Below are 16,208 nucleotides of genomic sequence, written 5' to 3'. Positions count from 1 at the left end.
CTTGAAATAAACTGAGCTGATATTAATCATTTGCTTCTGGTTTTCTTGTTTAGGCTGGGTATGTGTTATTATAACGCGATTACAAAAGAAATAGGTCATATTACGGACAATCAAGCCCTTGCATGACTTATTATGGCTGATTCCTCCTTTTCGCCCCTCAACCCCACCAAGGAAAGACACGAGATTTAAGAATTTTAAATGGTGGGGCTTGGAACGAAAACTCACTAAACAACCACTTTGCGGGACGAAAACCCGCTTATTACGAAACTTCAAGGTTTTAGAACACAAACTGCGGGGTCGTGGGGCAAAAAGTCAACGTAGACAGAACGTTAATTAGCGGCTGTTCATTCCGCGACCCCGCTATTATATCTCTCCAATCGCGACGTTTCGTCCCGCGCCCTCGCGTATTAGAGAGAATTTGTCCCGTGCCCCCGCTGTTAAGCGAGTTTTTTTTTTCACTGCGTCCCCGCCATTTAGTTTCAAAAATCTCGACTTTCACCCCTCGCCATTCAATCATCATAAATCTAAGCGGGCGCCTCCGTTCCCGAGTGGTTAAGGTTGCTGACTTCAAACCAATTGCCCATCATCAATGTGGGTTCGAGGCTAACTCGGGGCGTCGAATGCATCATGTGAGGAAGCCATACAGTTGAAAGAACTGTGGTTTTACCCAGGTGCCCGCCCATGATAAAACAATGCACGTAGGGGCAGCTGAGGTCTCCCTCCACCAATAATGCTGGAAAGTCGCCATATGACTTATAATTTTGTCGATGCTTTTTCAGTCCATATAGATATATAAAGACTTAATATTGTTGTTATATTTTCTGGTCCTTCAGGAGAATGAGTCCATTCATTTTAAATATAATATAATTCCACTTATAAGCCGATGCTAGGAGGATGTAAGAGGTGATGCACACCTAATTACCTCTCATAAGCAGACTCAATCAAACCGAGTCTGCTATCATTTTGCATGGTTGTTTTCTATGCTGAATCTGATCTTGTTATAGATTATATGTACAGTGTTAAACCAAATAAGTGTTTGTACTAAGCACCAAGTATAGTGATTATTTACGTCGCACTCAATCTATCATTACCACAAGAAAATATTTGACAACTAGTTACACGTGTGCATTAAAGTTAACAGATGTGTATGTTTAATTTCACAATAGTACGAGGATATACCATTTTTGAAATGAAGCTGAACATATAATACCAGGCTAGAATATTTAAGAATGCAGGTAGGTCATGTATTTGACCAGCATAGCGCTCAATAGGTAGAGCGTCGGTCTACGGATCGCGGGGTCGTGAGTTCGATCCTCGGGCTGGGCGTATGTTCTCCGTGACGATTTCATAAACGACATTGTGTCTGAAATCATTAGTCCTCCACCTCTGATTCTTGTGGGGAAGTTGGCAGTTACTTGCGGAGAACAGGTTTGTACTGGTACAGAATCCAGGAACACTGGTTAGGTTAACTGCCCGTCGTTACATGACTGAAATACTGTTGAAAAACGGCGTTAAACCCAAAACAAACAAACAAACAAATTGACCAGCATAGCGGTGTAATAAGTTACAGCAGTTTTATTTGTTAAACTACTAATACGTCATATATCATTTTTGAACTACTTGATTAAGTGATGCGTTCATATCGTTAAGTTCCGTTACCGCAAAACTTTATTTCATTTGAAGATCAAATGATCTTTAGTTTTTACATATTTTGATCCTATGTTGATTAACAAAACTAACATGTTTTGCTCAATTTAAACATGTTCATTTACATTTCGTTTGCCTAGACCCCATAACATGTGTATTATTGGTTAAAGTTATTCTTTATGTAAACGCTTTACCCATATAAGTTCTCCCACATTCCTTCGTTATGCGTCTCAAAATAAAAAAAAAATCAATGTTGAAACAGATTAGGATATGCTAGGGAAATGAGGAATTAAGCTTTGATAAAAAGCAAGTTGGGTGTAAAACAAATCATTTACGACCGTGTTCGTATATAATTAACTGCGTAGCATGTAACTACATACCCAGTCTGTGTATCATCGGATAATTAATTTAATTGCAGTAAAATTTGTTTGTTTGTTGACTTTTATATGAAAAACAAGATTATCTTTTGACGCGAGAGGTATAGATATCATACATGTGCGCATAATCTTCGCAAACTTATAGTAAAGATCTACACGTGTACTAGCCTTGGAATCCAGTCTGACAATTTCTAACTTTTTTAATACCAGCAAATTGACAGCCTGGGGAAACCTATTTTCCGACCGCAGCGCCACCTATATTACACCCGAAATATGCGGGTGTTTGATAAAGAACGATAACTTCTGAAAGCAATATACCATGGCTAAAAATAGAAACGGAATTCTCACGGAAAAGACAGATCGGAATCGTGTACTTCCGAAGGTTTCCGAACATTTCCGGGTCATAGACAAATACCAGTTTGTACCTCCCATAACCTTTCCAGCAAGTTGAAACGACTTTTAAATATATCAGTACAAACTTTTTGCGTCATAGCTATCAAGAAGTTATATTAATGCAGACCTAGTAATCTACGGAAATTGCCGAATTTTTGACATCATTGCCTCGTTTCCGTTTCAAACAAGCGCAAATCTGATCACATGTTAATTAGGCTAATTATAGAAAATCGAAAATCAGTAGTTACATTGAAACTCCTTCAGATTTCCCCAGGCGTTGATAATATCAGAAACTCGATGAATGCCAATTAACACTAATTAGCGCAAATTAAGTGATCTTTAATGCATAGGTATTAGGTATGATTTCTTCTGACAAAGTACAAATATTATCAACGGCTTCCCAGGCTACACGTGTACGTGCGAAAAACATTGTCCGGTAATATTTACGTTCACGCTGTATTAACGTGCAAGGCTACTTTGTGTAAATAACTTGCAATGTTCTGAATTTTGTCACATCGGACGATATACAGCAAAGCCTTATGAAGTAGCCCACAAATAGAATAAACCAGTCAAATGGCTGCTTAAGTGAGAACTGAGGACAACATTTATTTCGGACAGTTTGCTGCAGGGACCAAATTAACACTGTTTACCACCAATGCAGAGACTTCATGAATTACATCTATTACAATCATTTGCACGACATCAGTACATACATTCTTAAATTATCATTATTAGCATACAAAAACAACAAAAATAAAGAGCGTGATGAGAAGTTACCCTCTGCTTTATTTCATTGGTGTAATGGCATAAAGCGGGTTTGAATTTGAACAAGAACAGAACAGAAATCACTTCTGACTTACAATCAAACGTTATAAGCTGATAACGAAGGCACATATGCAAAGCTATCTTCATCCATAGCTGATGGAAAAGTGACGCGAATATCTCATTAGAGTCTCGTGGAATGTAAAAGACTTGATACGATAGATAACTGTTAAATACAAAACGCAATTATCACTCTATAACATTTGCATGTTTTAGCTATAATACATTCAGCAAAGTGATCTATTGTATGACGGACTTTAAGACAGAATCGAGCATGACAATGCCGTTGATGGGAAATTATAATATCATATTCAAGCAAAGGCTGCACTAGGATGTTGATTTAATGAGCTGGAAGGCAAATAGGTATGCAGCAAAGATTGTTGGTTTTTCTGTCTTGCTTGTACAATAACTAAAGCCCCCTTGAGAAACAGTAATTGCAAATATCTCGGTGAAGGATCGATCATTCCTGGTCAACTTTCCCTCTAAGAAATGCGTCAGGATAGGATAGTTAAAACACCTTCTATGCTAAAGGCTTTTCTAACAAATGTACTATTAACAGTAGCATGATTTGGAGCAGGCGATGATAAAAAGACCTGTTTTTAAGTGTTTCCAGTTAGCAATGTAGAGGATCAAGAACATTAACTTCATGCAAAATGTGATAGATTTATTTAGCAAAGCTGAGCATTATAAAGTTACGTGAGGCCATACTGGTACATATTAAATATTATCTTTGTGATCAACATAGTACCACTGTTAGAATGAGTCAGTCGTGCAAAAATATAAATGAACGGAACAATTCCGTTTCTTATCCGCACATAATTCTACTATATTGGTTATATTTAACTAAATCTATAGGTTTAGCAAGATTTAAAGTCAGGTCTAAAGAATTCCAATTGAAACATATGCCATTTATATAACATATGTAATGTAGGGATAATACACGTGTTTTGTGACCGAGACCGAAGCTCTTCTAGGGCTTCTGCAGACGTTAATACACAAAACAAACGTGTATTGTCGCTATTCTTGCATAAAAAACATTACACGACGACTGAATGCGTTGTTTTCATATGTGATGACTTTACGATTCCGGTACGTTTTTGTTACCATCCGGTTGTTCTTGGAAACGGTAAACATGTTTTAAATATCCATAACCGGGACACACATATCAACAGCACTACCAAAAGTGTGATTTGAAGGTTTTTGAGCTTCTAATTTTTATTTCTAGTTACTACATACGTTACATTACCCATAATTGTACATATAAATTAAAAATTTGATTAACAGGAACACAAATTTAAGAATAATAACTTTACATTCGAATTATTTTGAGTAAGTACACATTTAGAGTACGGATGAGAACGAACGTAGTGACAAGCTTTCAAAAAGTTTTATCGGAATTCTTCGCAAAATTAGATAAAAACAATCCGACTGATACTTACAAAAATCATTAAAATGATTCCTTAAAACAAACAATCGCGCAAGTTACACGCAGTTCTTATACATTCACGGTTATCAACAAAAAATGAATCGACTCCGGCTTCTAAAAGGGGGTGTAAACAAGGGTGGAGCGAGTACGTACATTTTTGGGGGTAGTGCGTTTCGTTTTGGTAACTGATACAGCAAAACATACTATGGATTAGATTGCATCTTTTATGAGAAGAGAATATTATGGAAGAATCAAGACGCAGATACCAGATGTCAATCTGCGCAGAAATACATATATACATCCCTGACAAAGCATTTCAAAAATAAAAATCATGTATTAACAGCACGTGAATTGCCTTGTTTGCACACGATTTTTCTCCCGTTAATACATGGGCGGATCAAGTAAAAAGTAGATTTTATGCAAGAATACTAAAAAAGCAACAAGAAAGCATTTTATTAAAAAATGATATGATGTAAAACTATGTCTTAAATATCACCCTCATTTTCGATAGGACAGGACAAGGACTTTTTTGCTTTTCGTTTTTCGCTAGAATGTATATTCTAAACATTTTACTGTATTTTTAGACTATGCTTAAATAGACTGAAGTGGTAAAATTACTAAATCTATGAGATGGCATAGTTTGAATTCGTTGACATTTTGCTATTTTATCAAAGCTTTACAAAGAAATAACACCCCAGCCGAGTATTTTCTCACTCAGACATTTTCTACAATTTTCTATAATTTATTTTTAAATTGATTTTAGTCAGCAATTGACTTAAATGTGTTCATTTTATGCTATGATGTTAATCAGAAGTTCATCTGTAATGCTACTGAAAGAATGTTACTGAATGTAATTAGAACAACCGCTGTGAACAATATATCATACCCTGTTGCTATATTTGTGTTTCACTCAATTAGAAACACTTTCAGGAATAACGGATTTTTGGAGTTACTTAATCGAATTATGTCAGCAAGAAAAAGACAATTTTGGTAACAATATTACGTGATGTAACTGTCACAAAATTACCAATGTGAGAGAAGTTGCTCCTTCTATATCAGGCATAATCAGTTTAAGCACAATCAATATACAATCGTTTTTGTCTCCTAAAAGGATGGGATTTCATTGACAGTTCGATTATATGTAAGTCTAGAGGAAAATGGTCACCAGGAGGTCAGACAATTTGTTGAGAAACAAAGACTCCATCTTTTTCATTAAACTGTCTTCGATTATCACGACTGAGTCTGACATTGGTATCTCCTTTTAATATATAGCACTATAAAAAGTTTCAATATGTTGCTAGTTACAACATGATAAATAAGGTACCATTCTTTTACCGTTTGTTCCCTAAATTGTGTAGGAAATACCATAAGCATTTTAATATTAAATTCAAAGACAACTCTGGCTATCACAATTGGATATGCACATCTCCTGGATTGGGTGTTGTATTCCAGCATGTTATTTTGTATAGAGTCATACGCGTGCTCAATGTCTCAGAACGACTGTTAGTTCTTTTTACAATTATACCATTTAATCATTTATATATTAATTAAGAACTGTAACAAATAGCAAATATGTTAAACTTTAACTCCCGTTGCTACATTCCTCTTAAGGTAGGCCCTCTTCCTCTTCCAATATCTTTATCTAAGTATCTATAGTTTTTGTTTCTACAATTTGTGCTTCAGTACCAGTTTGTTGCATGCCCTCTCTCATATGATAGAAAATGAGTGAAAGAAACGTTATCCATGCAGCTTCCAACTCCTCGCACCAATTTTCTTGAATGTACGGTTTCATTGCACTCAGAAAGTGTGGTAATATTATCTGAAAATAAAACAGTTATAATTATGTATATTTATCATTTATGAGCATGAACATATATTTACAAGTTACAAGAGATACAAGATATAAAATGGCTGTTTTCACTGTAATTCTATCACTCGATAACAAGTATTCTGTACATGACAATCATAAGTAACTTATTTGCTCAACATTTTAACACTGCTGATTTTAAACCTGATTTTGTTTATATAATCATGAATCGATGAAGCTAAATCAACACAAAGAGGATTTGCATATCGAATGATGGATAGTTCCAGTCAACAGCTCGATGTGTTTAATATTCTTTTGACGCCGTTTGTCAATTGTTTACCGATTTTCGACTTTTGTTTGTGGATAAATGCCCGCAACTGACAAATTCCCAGCATTTGTGTTACAATACGAATGTCTTAGACATTATTTCTAGTCACAGATGCATTGAATCTTAAAGAGTATAGTCATACCTGTATGTCACCTGGTTGAACTTTGTACATCTTATGATGGTATCCCACTTCACGAAGGATGTAAATCATGTTCGACGGTTGGTTGAGGCGTGTGATACATTTATCTATAGTTGCCATTACCCTGAGGGCATGCTGTTGTAGCAACCCGGATTCTCGCAACGCGGATATATTTTTTCCTTTAAATTGCCCAAATGTCACTATTAACTGAGGCTGACTCTCAAACATGCTGAAAAATAAAAGATATTCCTTAAATTATGATTTACTGGAGTTCTTATTCAAATATATAAATGAGCCGCGCCATGAGAAAACCAACATAGTGGCTTTGCAACCAGCATGGATCCATGATGTTCGCTTTCAAAGCCTATTGCTATTAGAGAAACCGTTAGCGAACAGCATGGATCCTGACCAGACTGCGCGGATGCGCAGGCTGGTCTGGATCCATGCTGGTCGCACAGCCGCACTATGTTGATTTTCTCATGGCGCGGCTAAAATATTGTCAATGAGATACAACTGGGTTGCTATCAGTACCTTGATATGCAATGATGTTTTGGGCTCGAACGGATTTTGTCAGGCCAGGATCCCATAAGGAGCTTAATTGTGCCAAGTGTGATCTAGTATGGCAAATTCTGCATCTTAGCTGACAAAGGTACTGTTTTAATTACCCTTTAATGACATATACATACACAGATGTACTTATTTCTTGTGTTACATCAGTTACAATTGATACTGATTTTAGACCAATAAGGCTGAATTCTCGTCAAAACCATTTCCGTATCCGCTGATTGTTGTATACAAGCTTTTTTTTATTTTTCAGTGCGATACAGGCTGTATTTCAGTCAGTTTGTATGTATATAATGATATGCAATATGTTTCAGTCTACAGCAAAACTGAATTTCTAATTCATGTTTAAAACCAAGAAAGAATATTTAATAACTTAATATCAGAAACGAGAGAAAAGGTGATTAAACACACGGACAAATTTCTGGTTCTAACTGGAGTGTATGTATTGATGAATAGATGATTGTTATATATAAAAAACGCATGGACAAGGTAAAAGACAGCGTCAGCGAGAACGAAACGAACAAATAATTGGACACAGTAAGACGTGACTTTAAAACGGTCAATGGCTAAGACACATCTGGGTTTTTTAACCGGTTAATAATGCATAAATGAAATTATTTGGCACAAGGTGAACTCCTGACATACAAAGTAGTTACAAAGGTACGTTTTAATACCAGACAAAAGTAAGAAAAGAAAAGAAAACTGAACTAGCAATATAAGCATGTACGAGCGTATTCAATGCTTCTGTAGACTGAAGTAAGAGCAACACGGAACCCATCATTAAAGCATAGGACAGAATAGCGTTCAACTGTTTAAATGATTAAGTAACAAATATGCGATGTATCACAAAAGGGCCGCGTCTTACTATATTCCATAGAACGTTTACTTGTTTTCCACTGTGAATTTATCAAATACAATTTCAAATCTTCCAACCCATTTTACTGGCAGCTAGTCATTATTCTAAAGTTCAGACTAAATAAACGGCTATGTAGCGTGCACATAAAGAGAATTATATATTGTGGCCTATATGCAATACTTTGACAGACTATAATAATATATAGACCATATCATTCGATATAATCCTACAAAATCCTGCAATTATATTATTGTAATTAGATTTTCTAATTCATCAAAAGTGTTGATCTCCTTAAATATATGAAATTTAGTAAGTTTATCCCAACGCTGGTCATTCTACAACTTGGCGCATTTCGCCATAATTTGTATAACGTACGATTTAATCAGATTGTTGAATTTATTTCTATATGGAAACACGTATTTAATCGGAAAGAAAATTGCGGTATGCAAACTGGGAATTATATATATTTACGTGTATTTTGTACTTAGAAAACTAATCAAACTTCCAGTTTCTCTAAAATGGATATATAACCCGCCCCAAAGCTCTTACATGAAAGATGGGTTACATACAATATATACAAACCTTGTGTAAGTAATTACTCCTATATTTGCGATGTGCAATTTTAAAGTCTGCCAGTTGTTCTGTATAATAACTTTTTGATCGTCAGTTAGGTGTGGAATAATTCCAATGTGGTCAGCTCTTTTCCCCGCTTTTATCGACGTCTTAATATTTTCAACTTTACCAACAGTACATCCCATTATTCTAACTCATTTTCGCACTTGGTTATAACGGAACGTATATTTGGAACACAATTTATTAGTATTTGGAACAAATATCATATCCTATTATCCTTGCCGAAGTTGCAGGTAAGCACAGTCCTCCTAATTTGATTTAACAGCATTGTTTTCATAATTATTGAAACGATACATTACACAGAAATTTTTAACAAGATGACTACACTTTTTTTATCCACATTTCTATAAGAACTACTGAGCGTAAATGAGGCCAGTAAATTACAATCCCCTCGTAATAAGACAATACTCTACGTAAGGAAACGATCGATTGGTGGTTCCGTGGAACATTCATTCTTCTTGTGACAAATTGTATTTAATTACATCCTTAGCAATATCAACTGCATGCTCCGAAAAAAAGACACATTACATTGATTTAGAAAATGCGTGTTTGAAACGTATTTTTGCCTAAGGAGGAAGTAACTTCATCCATGATTACTTTTAATAACGATATTGACAGCTATTTAGCGGCTATTAAACGGATCATTTTTCTCCGTTTTTTTTTTTTTTTTTTTTTGTTTTCAACAGATTTATCCATGATTACTTTTAATTACGATATTGACAGTTATTTTGCGGATATTGACCTGAATATTTCTCTTTGTTATTTCAACATCGACAAATTGTAGAGCTTGTGTTATGCGCTCATATGAGGTATTTTGATTGTTTTGTATCTGTCGCCTTTCGACAACAGATGTCGTGTTTACACAATTGAGGTCACATTTTTGCATGGAATCTGATCAAAATGAATACTTGTAACAATGAAAAAAAAAAGAAATTTAAAATGAACATTATCAATGATAGCTTATTATTATAATCGGGCAATTAGAAAGGACTTCGGACACTAACATATGCTTCTAGCCTACATTTCAAATGCAAATTTCTCCTTAAGTATTTAAACAATACCCAAAGCGTTTCGAGTCAGTGATAAACCAATGTATTAGTTAATTTATTACAGCAGAAACTGATTTGTATCTGTTCCCATCAAGATGTTTTTCTTATTTTATCTGGGCCAGGGTATATTTTCTTGAAAAAATAAAATGTTTAAATTTCCGTGAAAATATAATGTCATCACTTTACGGAAGTTTTAAATATTTTAATTCCAGTCGAAAAAAGTGACAAAATCTGTTTATTTAAGGAAACAATTACATTTTAAGATTAAAATCCTATAAATAAATAAAAAAGGGAACGATATTTTTCCAAACAACATGTACTTGATTTATCTATACACTGTTCATAATGTAAAGTTATTGACGCATTACATTGTGTGAATAGGTATACATGTATAAGTGACCGGTCAGTTTTATTACAGTGGTTCAGGTAGTTATTTAAGTACATGTACATGTCTGTATAGCTCTGTTATAAGTGATGGCAGCTATTTGTGTGATGTATAACATTAATAATAAGAAAAGTCAGTAATCTTATCAAGGCCGTAGGGTGGGATTTTGTTTAGGATAAGTACCAGTGGCACACATAATATTTGAGCCGCGCCATGAGAAAACCAACATAGTGCAATTGCCACCAGCATTGATCGATCCTGACCAGCCTGCACATCTGCGCAGTCTAGTCAGGATCAATGCTGTTCGCTAACGGTTTGTCTTATTCAATAGACTTTGAAAGCAAACAGCATGGATCCTGACCAGACTACGCAGATGCTCAGGCTGGTCTGGATCTATGCTGGTCGCAAAGCCACTATGTTGGTTTTCTCATAGCACGGCTCATTTCGCTTAAACATGTAATAAAAATGTTTGTTTTGTTTGTTTTGGGTTTAACGCCGTTTTTCAACAGTATTTCAGTCATGTAACGGCGGGCAGTTAACCTAACCAGTGTTCCTGGATTCTGTACCAGTACAAACCTGTTCTCGCAAGTAACTGCCAACTTCCCCACATGAATTATCAAAGGTGGAGGACGAATGATGTCAGACACAATGTCTTTTATCAAATCGTCACGGAGAACATACGCCCCGCCCGGGGATCGAACCAGCGACCCTGCGATCCGTAGACCAACGCTCTCCCTACTGAGCTAAGCGGGCGGGCTTGTAATATATCCGAAATGACAGTTCTATCTGAGGCTTGCCTAAGGAAGCTGGATCGGAAAAAGTTAAATCCGGATAAGTCTGACAACAACCCATCTATAGATAATGTTGTCTATTCAGGGCTGAAGTTGTGGGCAAAACATATTCGAAAAGTTGAAGCAGGTCGCTGCTTAAAAGTTCCACCTGAAACTCGGCTGGACCGTTTAGTTCGTGTTCGCGTCTAGCCGTATTTGTATATGCCATCTGCATGGAAAGCGACTTGACACATCACTTTCGTGGCATCACACTGAATGTGAAACCGTCACTGATATGACCTGCCAAGAAGCTACTGTTCTTGACCTATGCATCACAGGCATATCAATGCCAAGCTTTATTTCTGTTGGATAGACTATAGTCAGGATCAGATAAAATGCTGTGCACATATTGCCCCTTTTTTTGTTGTGTTTAGGCCTTGTCCGCCGCAAAGAAAATCTTCAATTCAGTTTTTACTGAAGGAAGAACATGAAGTGATAAATGCGTGTCACATGTAGTATGTGTCTAAAAGAAATAAATATAAATGCACAGAAAAAGATGAAGAAATAAAGAAATGAAAAATATATAAAAAATACAAAAAAATAAAAATGATAAAAACAAAATGGAAAACAAATTACATCCTGGTGTGTGCGTCGCGAGGAGGGCATGCAGAAGATTACCTGGTGTGTTGCTAGTATTTTACAGCACACATTTGCCAATCTACTACAACAAACAAACAGGATATGCGAATGAAAATTTAACCCAATGAATAATAATGAATTAACAGTATTTGCATCTCTCACTACTCTACATGTATAACATGCCTATATGTGCCAATTCAAACATTTGTATAGTATTTTAGTTACAAACAGACGTAAAAATATGTGACTATCAAATTATTAAAAATGAATATAAAAAGTATAGGTTACTTTACATTTGGGAACACCCTGTAGTTATATTTTTTGTTTAAAAGCACTGTTCCACCCCTTGCATCAACACAATAGTCACAGAAAATGTGTATAATTAATATCTACATATGCTGGTCAAATATGGTTTTGATGCACGGGGTGGGGGGGGGGGAACAATGTTATTTAAAACAAAATAGCTTTTATATGTATATAACAGGGTACGTAATTCTATTTAGAGCAAGAATTACCATTTTATGGAAAAATATTGAAAAATTTGACTATAAGAAATAATCTCAAATATGTATTTTGATGGTATATGTAATTAAATACTTATTTCTTAGTGGTTTATTTTTCATTCTTGGAGTAGGCAAATTCATATAGAAAGTGTCCGAAGTCTTTTAAATAGGCACGGTCACGCCTTTCTCAACCGTGTTTGATTCGTTAGAGAACATTTGTCACAAAACACCGCTGACTGGCTGAAGCTTGTATTAAATAATGTAAACAAACACAAGTGCTAGATGTTCAACCGGGGAGCCATGGCAAACCTGATACCTGCGAGAATATGTTTTGTCTGATCTACATGAAACAAACGTTTTATTTTATTTAATAAAATCTATGTCGACTTTGAATTTGATTATCTCAGATTATGAAATTGGTCACTAGGGTAAATAAGAGTAAAACAATGGTAACACTTTAGAGACTACATTTTCTACTTGACCTACATGAAACAACATTGTCTCTTCGTAATATATGTCAAAAATAAGAACATCTCCTGTGAAAACTTAAAACACACTCGGTTAATTAGTAGAACAACAATGATTGTAGATTTGAATATTTGAACCGTGCCATGAGAAAACCAACATAATGGGTTTGCGACCAGCATGGATCCAGACCAGCCTGCGCATCCGCGCAGTCTGGTCAGGATCCATGCTGTTCGCTAACAGTTTCTCCAATTCCAGTAGGCTTTAAAAGCGAATAGCATGGAGCCTGACCAGACTGCGCGAATGCGCAGGCTGGTCTGGATCCATGCTGGTCGCAAACCCACTATGTTGGTTTTCTCATGGCACGGCTCATTTCCTTCCCGACATTAAGCATGTTAAGAAAATTCGCAAACACATTGAATATTTATAATCTGAGATCAGACGTCAATATATAACACATTATATTGAATACAACTGTATAACGGCCAAATTTTCTTTCTAATATATGAGCCGTGCCATGAGAAAATCAACATAGTGGGTATGCGACCAGCATGGATCCAGACCAGCCTGCGCATCCGCGCAGTCTGGTCAGGATCCATGCTGTTCGCTAATGGTTTCTCTAGTAATTATAGTCTTTGAAAGCGAACAGCATGGATCCTGACCAGACTGCGCGGATGCGCAGGCTGGTCTGGATCCATGCTGGTCGCAAACCCACTATGTTGGTTTTCCCATGGCACGGCTCATATATTTCTGATATTCAGAGTGGTTGCCACGGTCAAATCTAGGTAAAGTTTGAATCTGGGTCTATTTGGATATAAAACAATGTTACTATGTCAGATCAACAAGCAGCCTTGTTTACATATGTAAACTTTTGCCACATAGTATACCTAATCTACATGAAGCCTGTTCATTTTAGATTTTGATCAAATTTGGAAATATCTTATTAAAATTCTAACTACTAGCACAAGGCAAGCCGATAATAGGCGTGGCTTGTTTATGCTATTTAAACCATTTTCAGCTTTGAAACTCGGGTAAAAGATAAATGTTAATCATGACCCTCTTCTTCAACAAGTAGTGTGATATGTATTATTGTATTAAATACGGATGTACTCGGTGCACTTCAATATGATCTAAATTCAACAACTTACATACAACAATGTATAGACACAAATGAAAATGACATTATGATTTACCTTAACATAAACTTATTTTACCTGCAACACTGTATATGTTCTCTGAAAAGTTTAGGCATTTTGGCAGTCAGATAAACGGAACAACAAATTTGAAGAAAATAGAGACTTTAACGATGTTTTAAGCAGCACCTGTATTTGAAGGTCATAAATTTATCATCTTAATTGTTGCGTTCTAATCATTTGAATCAACTACATATAATAACAATGCACTTATTCATTATACATTGTACATGCACACACATTTTCTTATGTTAAGAAAAAGGGGTGTACTAGACCATCCTGAAGTATTAACCTTGTTAAGCTGTAAAAAATTTGGATACATGTGTTTCACCATTTTTGAAAAATATAGGTTGCCCATACTTAAAATATCATCAAGATACCTAGGGGTTCCATTAAAAGCTTCATGACCTATAACTGTGTCGGTAAGACGTTAAACCCAACAAAAACAAAAGAATCATTTGCACATAATTTAGATAAAACACCTTACGTCATCTGCATAACTTGCGCTTTTCGAAAGTAATGTTGTCTCTATGCAGTTTTAAGACGCTATAATCATTAATATAATACTCCAGTGCAAACTTTGGCATTTGTGATTACCATGCTATTATAATGTATTTAGATTTCTGTTTTACATCAAAAGGGAAGACAGAAGAATATCCACTAGTGTCCAATTATGTCGTTTGGATGGTATGAATGCATTTATCTAACATTTGCTCAGAAATGCTATACAGAAAAACTGTCAGTAAGAAAGAGCTTATAGATGTCTCTTCTATGAACGAATCTTATATTTGCATTGCATTGTTAATCATTCGTATTATGTAGCAAATTTGCATGTGTCACAAGACATGACATTTATGCAAAAACAACATTTTCTCAGCGGCTGCATAACATACAGACTAGCAAAGACTCTAAGTAATATTTGTTTCTAGTTACTCAGACTATCAAGCCCGCTTTAGAAAAATATTGACAGTATGAATGTTTCACCAGACTCACATTCAACATTGTTAGAAACATAATGTGATTATCTCCTAAAGCTGGTATGCTAGGGCTGGAAAAAAACAAATGCGCTAAAACACTGCGTTGTTAATATAACTAGCAGAGAAGGCAGGGTAAGAAATATGTTTGTATTCTTAAGAATCTTTAGCGGCTGTCTCCCTTACACTCTAAGCCTCAACTCTGTAATACCACCTTTTTAGCTATAAAGGAAGTCTATAAAAATTAAATCAACAGCTTCAAATAGGTGTATATTCTCTGAGATGATAAGCTACGGAAAATATGTCCAAGGTATCTTAATTCATGCCGACAATATATCCGATATTTGCGGAAAACATCACATACATTTTGAATGATTCCCTATGAAGCCTTTGGTATTAATTAGTAATTATGATATAAATATTTTGTGAGTGACATTACGTCAAAATTGTTGTCATGTTTTCGATAGTCTGATGTTTTTCTAAACATGAAATAAAAATATCCAACTTTTCATAAATAAGGTGATTTACGTGATCTGTAAAATACGTCGGTATTGTTTTTACGTTAAACACTAAAGATGGTGATTGCAATCATAAAGCTGTAAAGCCGTATTTTCACATCTAACACATTGTTAATGACAAATTGTTTATCTAGGGTTAATATAAACTGATTACAAAGGTTTTTATCTTGTGATTATACAAATTAAGTGCACGATTTTCCCGTGTTATATTAGTTGTTTTCGAGGCTAGAAAACAATTTAGATATCATTAAATTTTCTATCAACAAATGCGATTATGCTTCTGTTTTGATACATCTGTCTTGCTTTGAATCAGCCAGCACTGATCTGATAAAAACGCACATAAAAATCATAGACTCTAATACCTATATTATATTCATTTAACGCACTCGAATACAACAAACATGTTTTGAAAACAGGAAACTAAATGTGTAAAGTTAAAGGCACCGAACTCTTTCCATGTTATGTAGAAAGCAAAATAATCGTTTTATCTTATCCGCCAAAATATTGTAGGTTTAACCGCACGCCTTGTGCATTTATCGTCAATTAGAAGTAAAAGATCGCTGTTGATGCAAAATACGCAATTGGATAAAACTCACCATGCGATCAGAGACCTCTTATAGCGTTTTCTGTTTCGTCGAGTGCTTCCCAGTTAAGTTGACATGACAACTTTTAGAGAACATAGAGCATGTGTTTTCTTATTTTACAACAAGATAGTGCTAA

General features: G+C 35.3%; 1 protein-coding gene across 1 annotated transcript; it reads right to left on the bottom strand.

The window, feature by feature from the left end:
* Positions 1-4,313: 4,313 nt before the first annotated feature.
* On the bottom strand, positions 4,314-9,571 carry LOC123528054 (uncharacterized). Its single transcript, XM_045307796.2, has 3 exons — positions 8,942-9,571; positions 6,943-7,168; positions 4,314-6,484 (listed from the first exon to the last, which is right to left on the bottom strand). The coding sequence occupies exons 1-3, from the start codon at positions 9,115-9,117 to the stop codon at positions 6,308-6,310; spliced, it is 579 nt and encodes a 192-aa protein (XP_045163731.1). The 5' UTR covers positions 9,118-9,571; the 3' UTR covers positions 4,314-6,307.
* Between the last annotated feature and the right edge of the window lie 6,637 nt (positions 9,572-16,208).

The sequence above is a fragment of the Mercenaria mercenaria genome, chromosome 14, assembly GCF_021730395.1.
Source record: "Mercenaria mercenaria strain notata chromosome 14, MADL_Memer_1, whole genome shotgun sequence".
Taxonomy (NCBI): Eukaryota; Metazoa; Mollusca; class Bivalvia; order Venerida; family Veneridae; genus Mercenaria; species Mercenaria mercenaria.
Note: the sequence above shows the minus strand (reverse complement) of the source record. Positions and strands in the feature narration are given on the sequence as shown.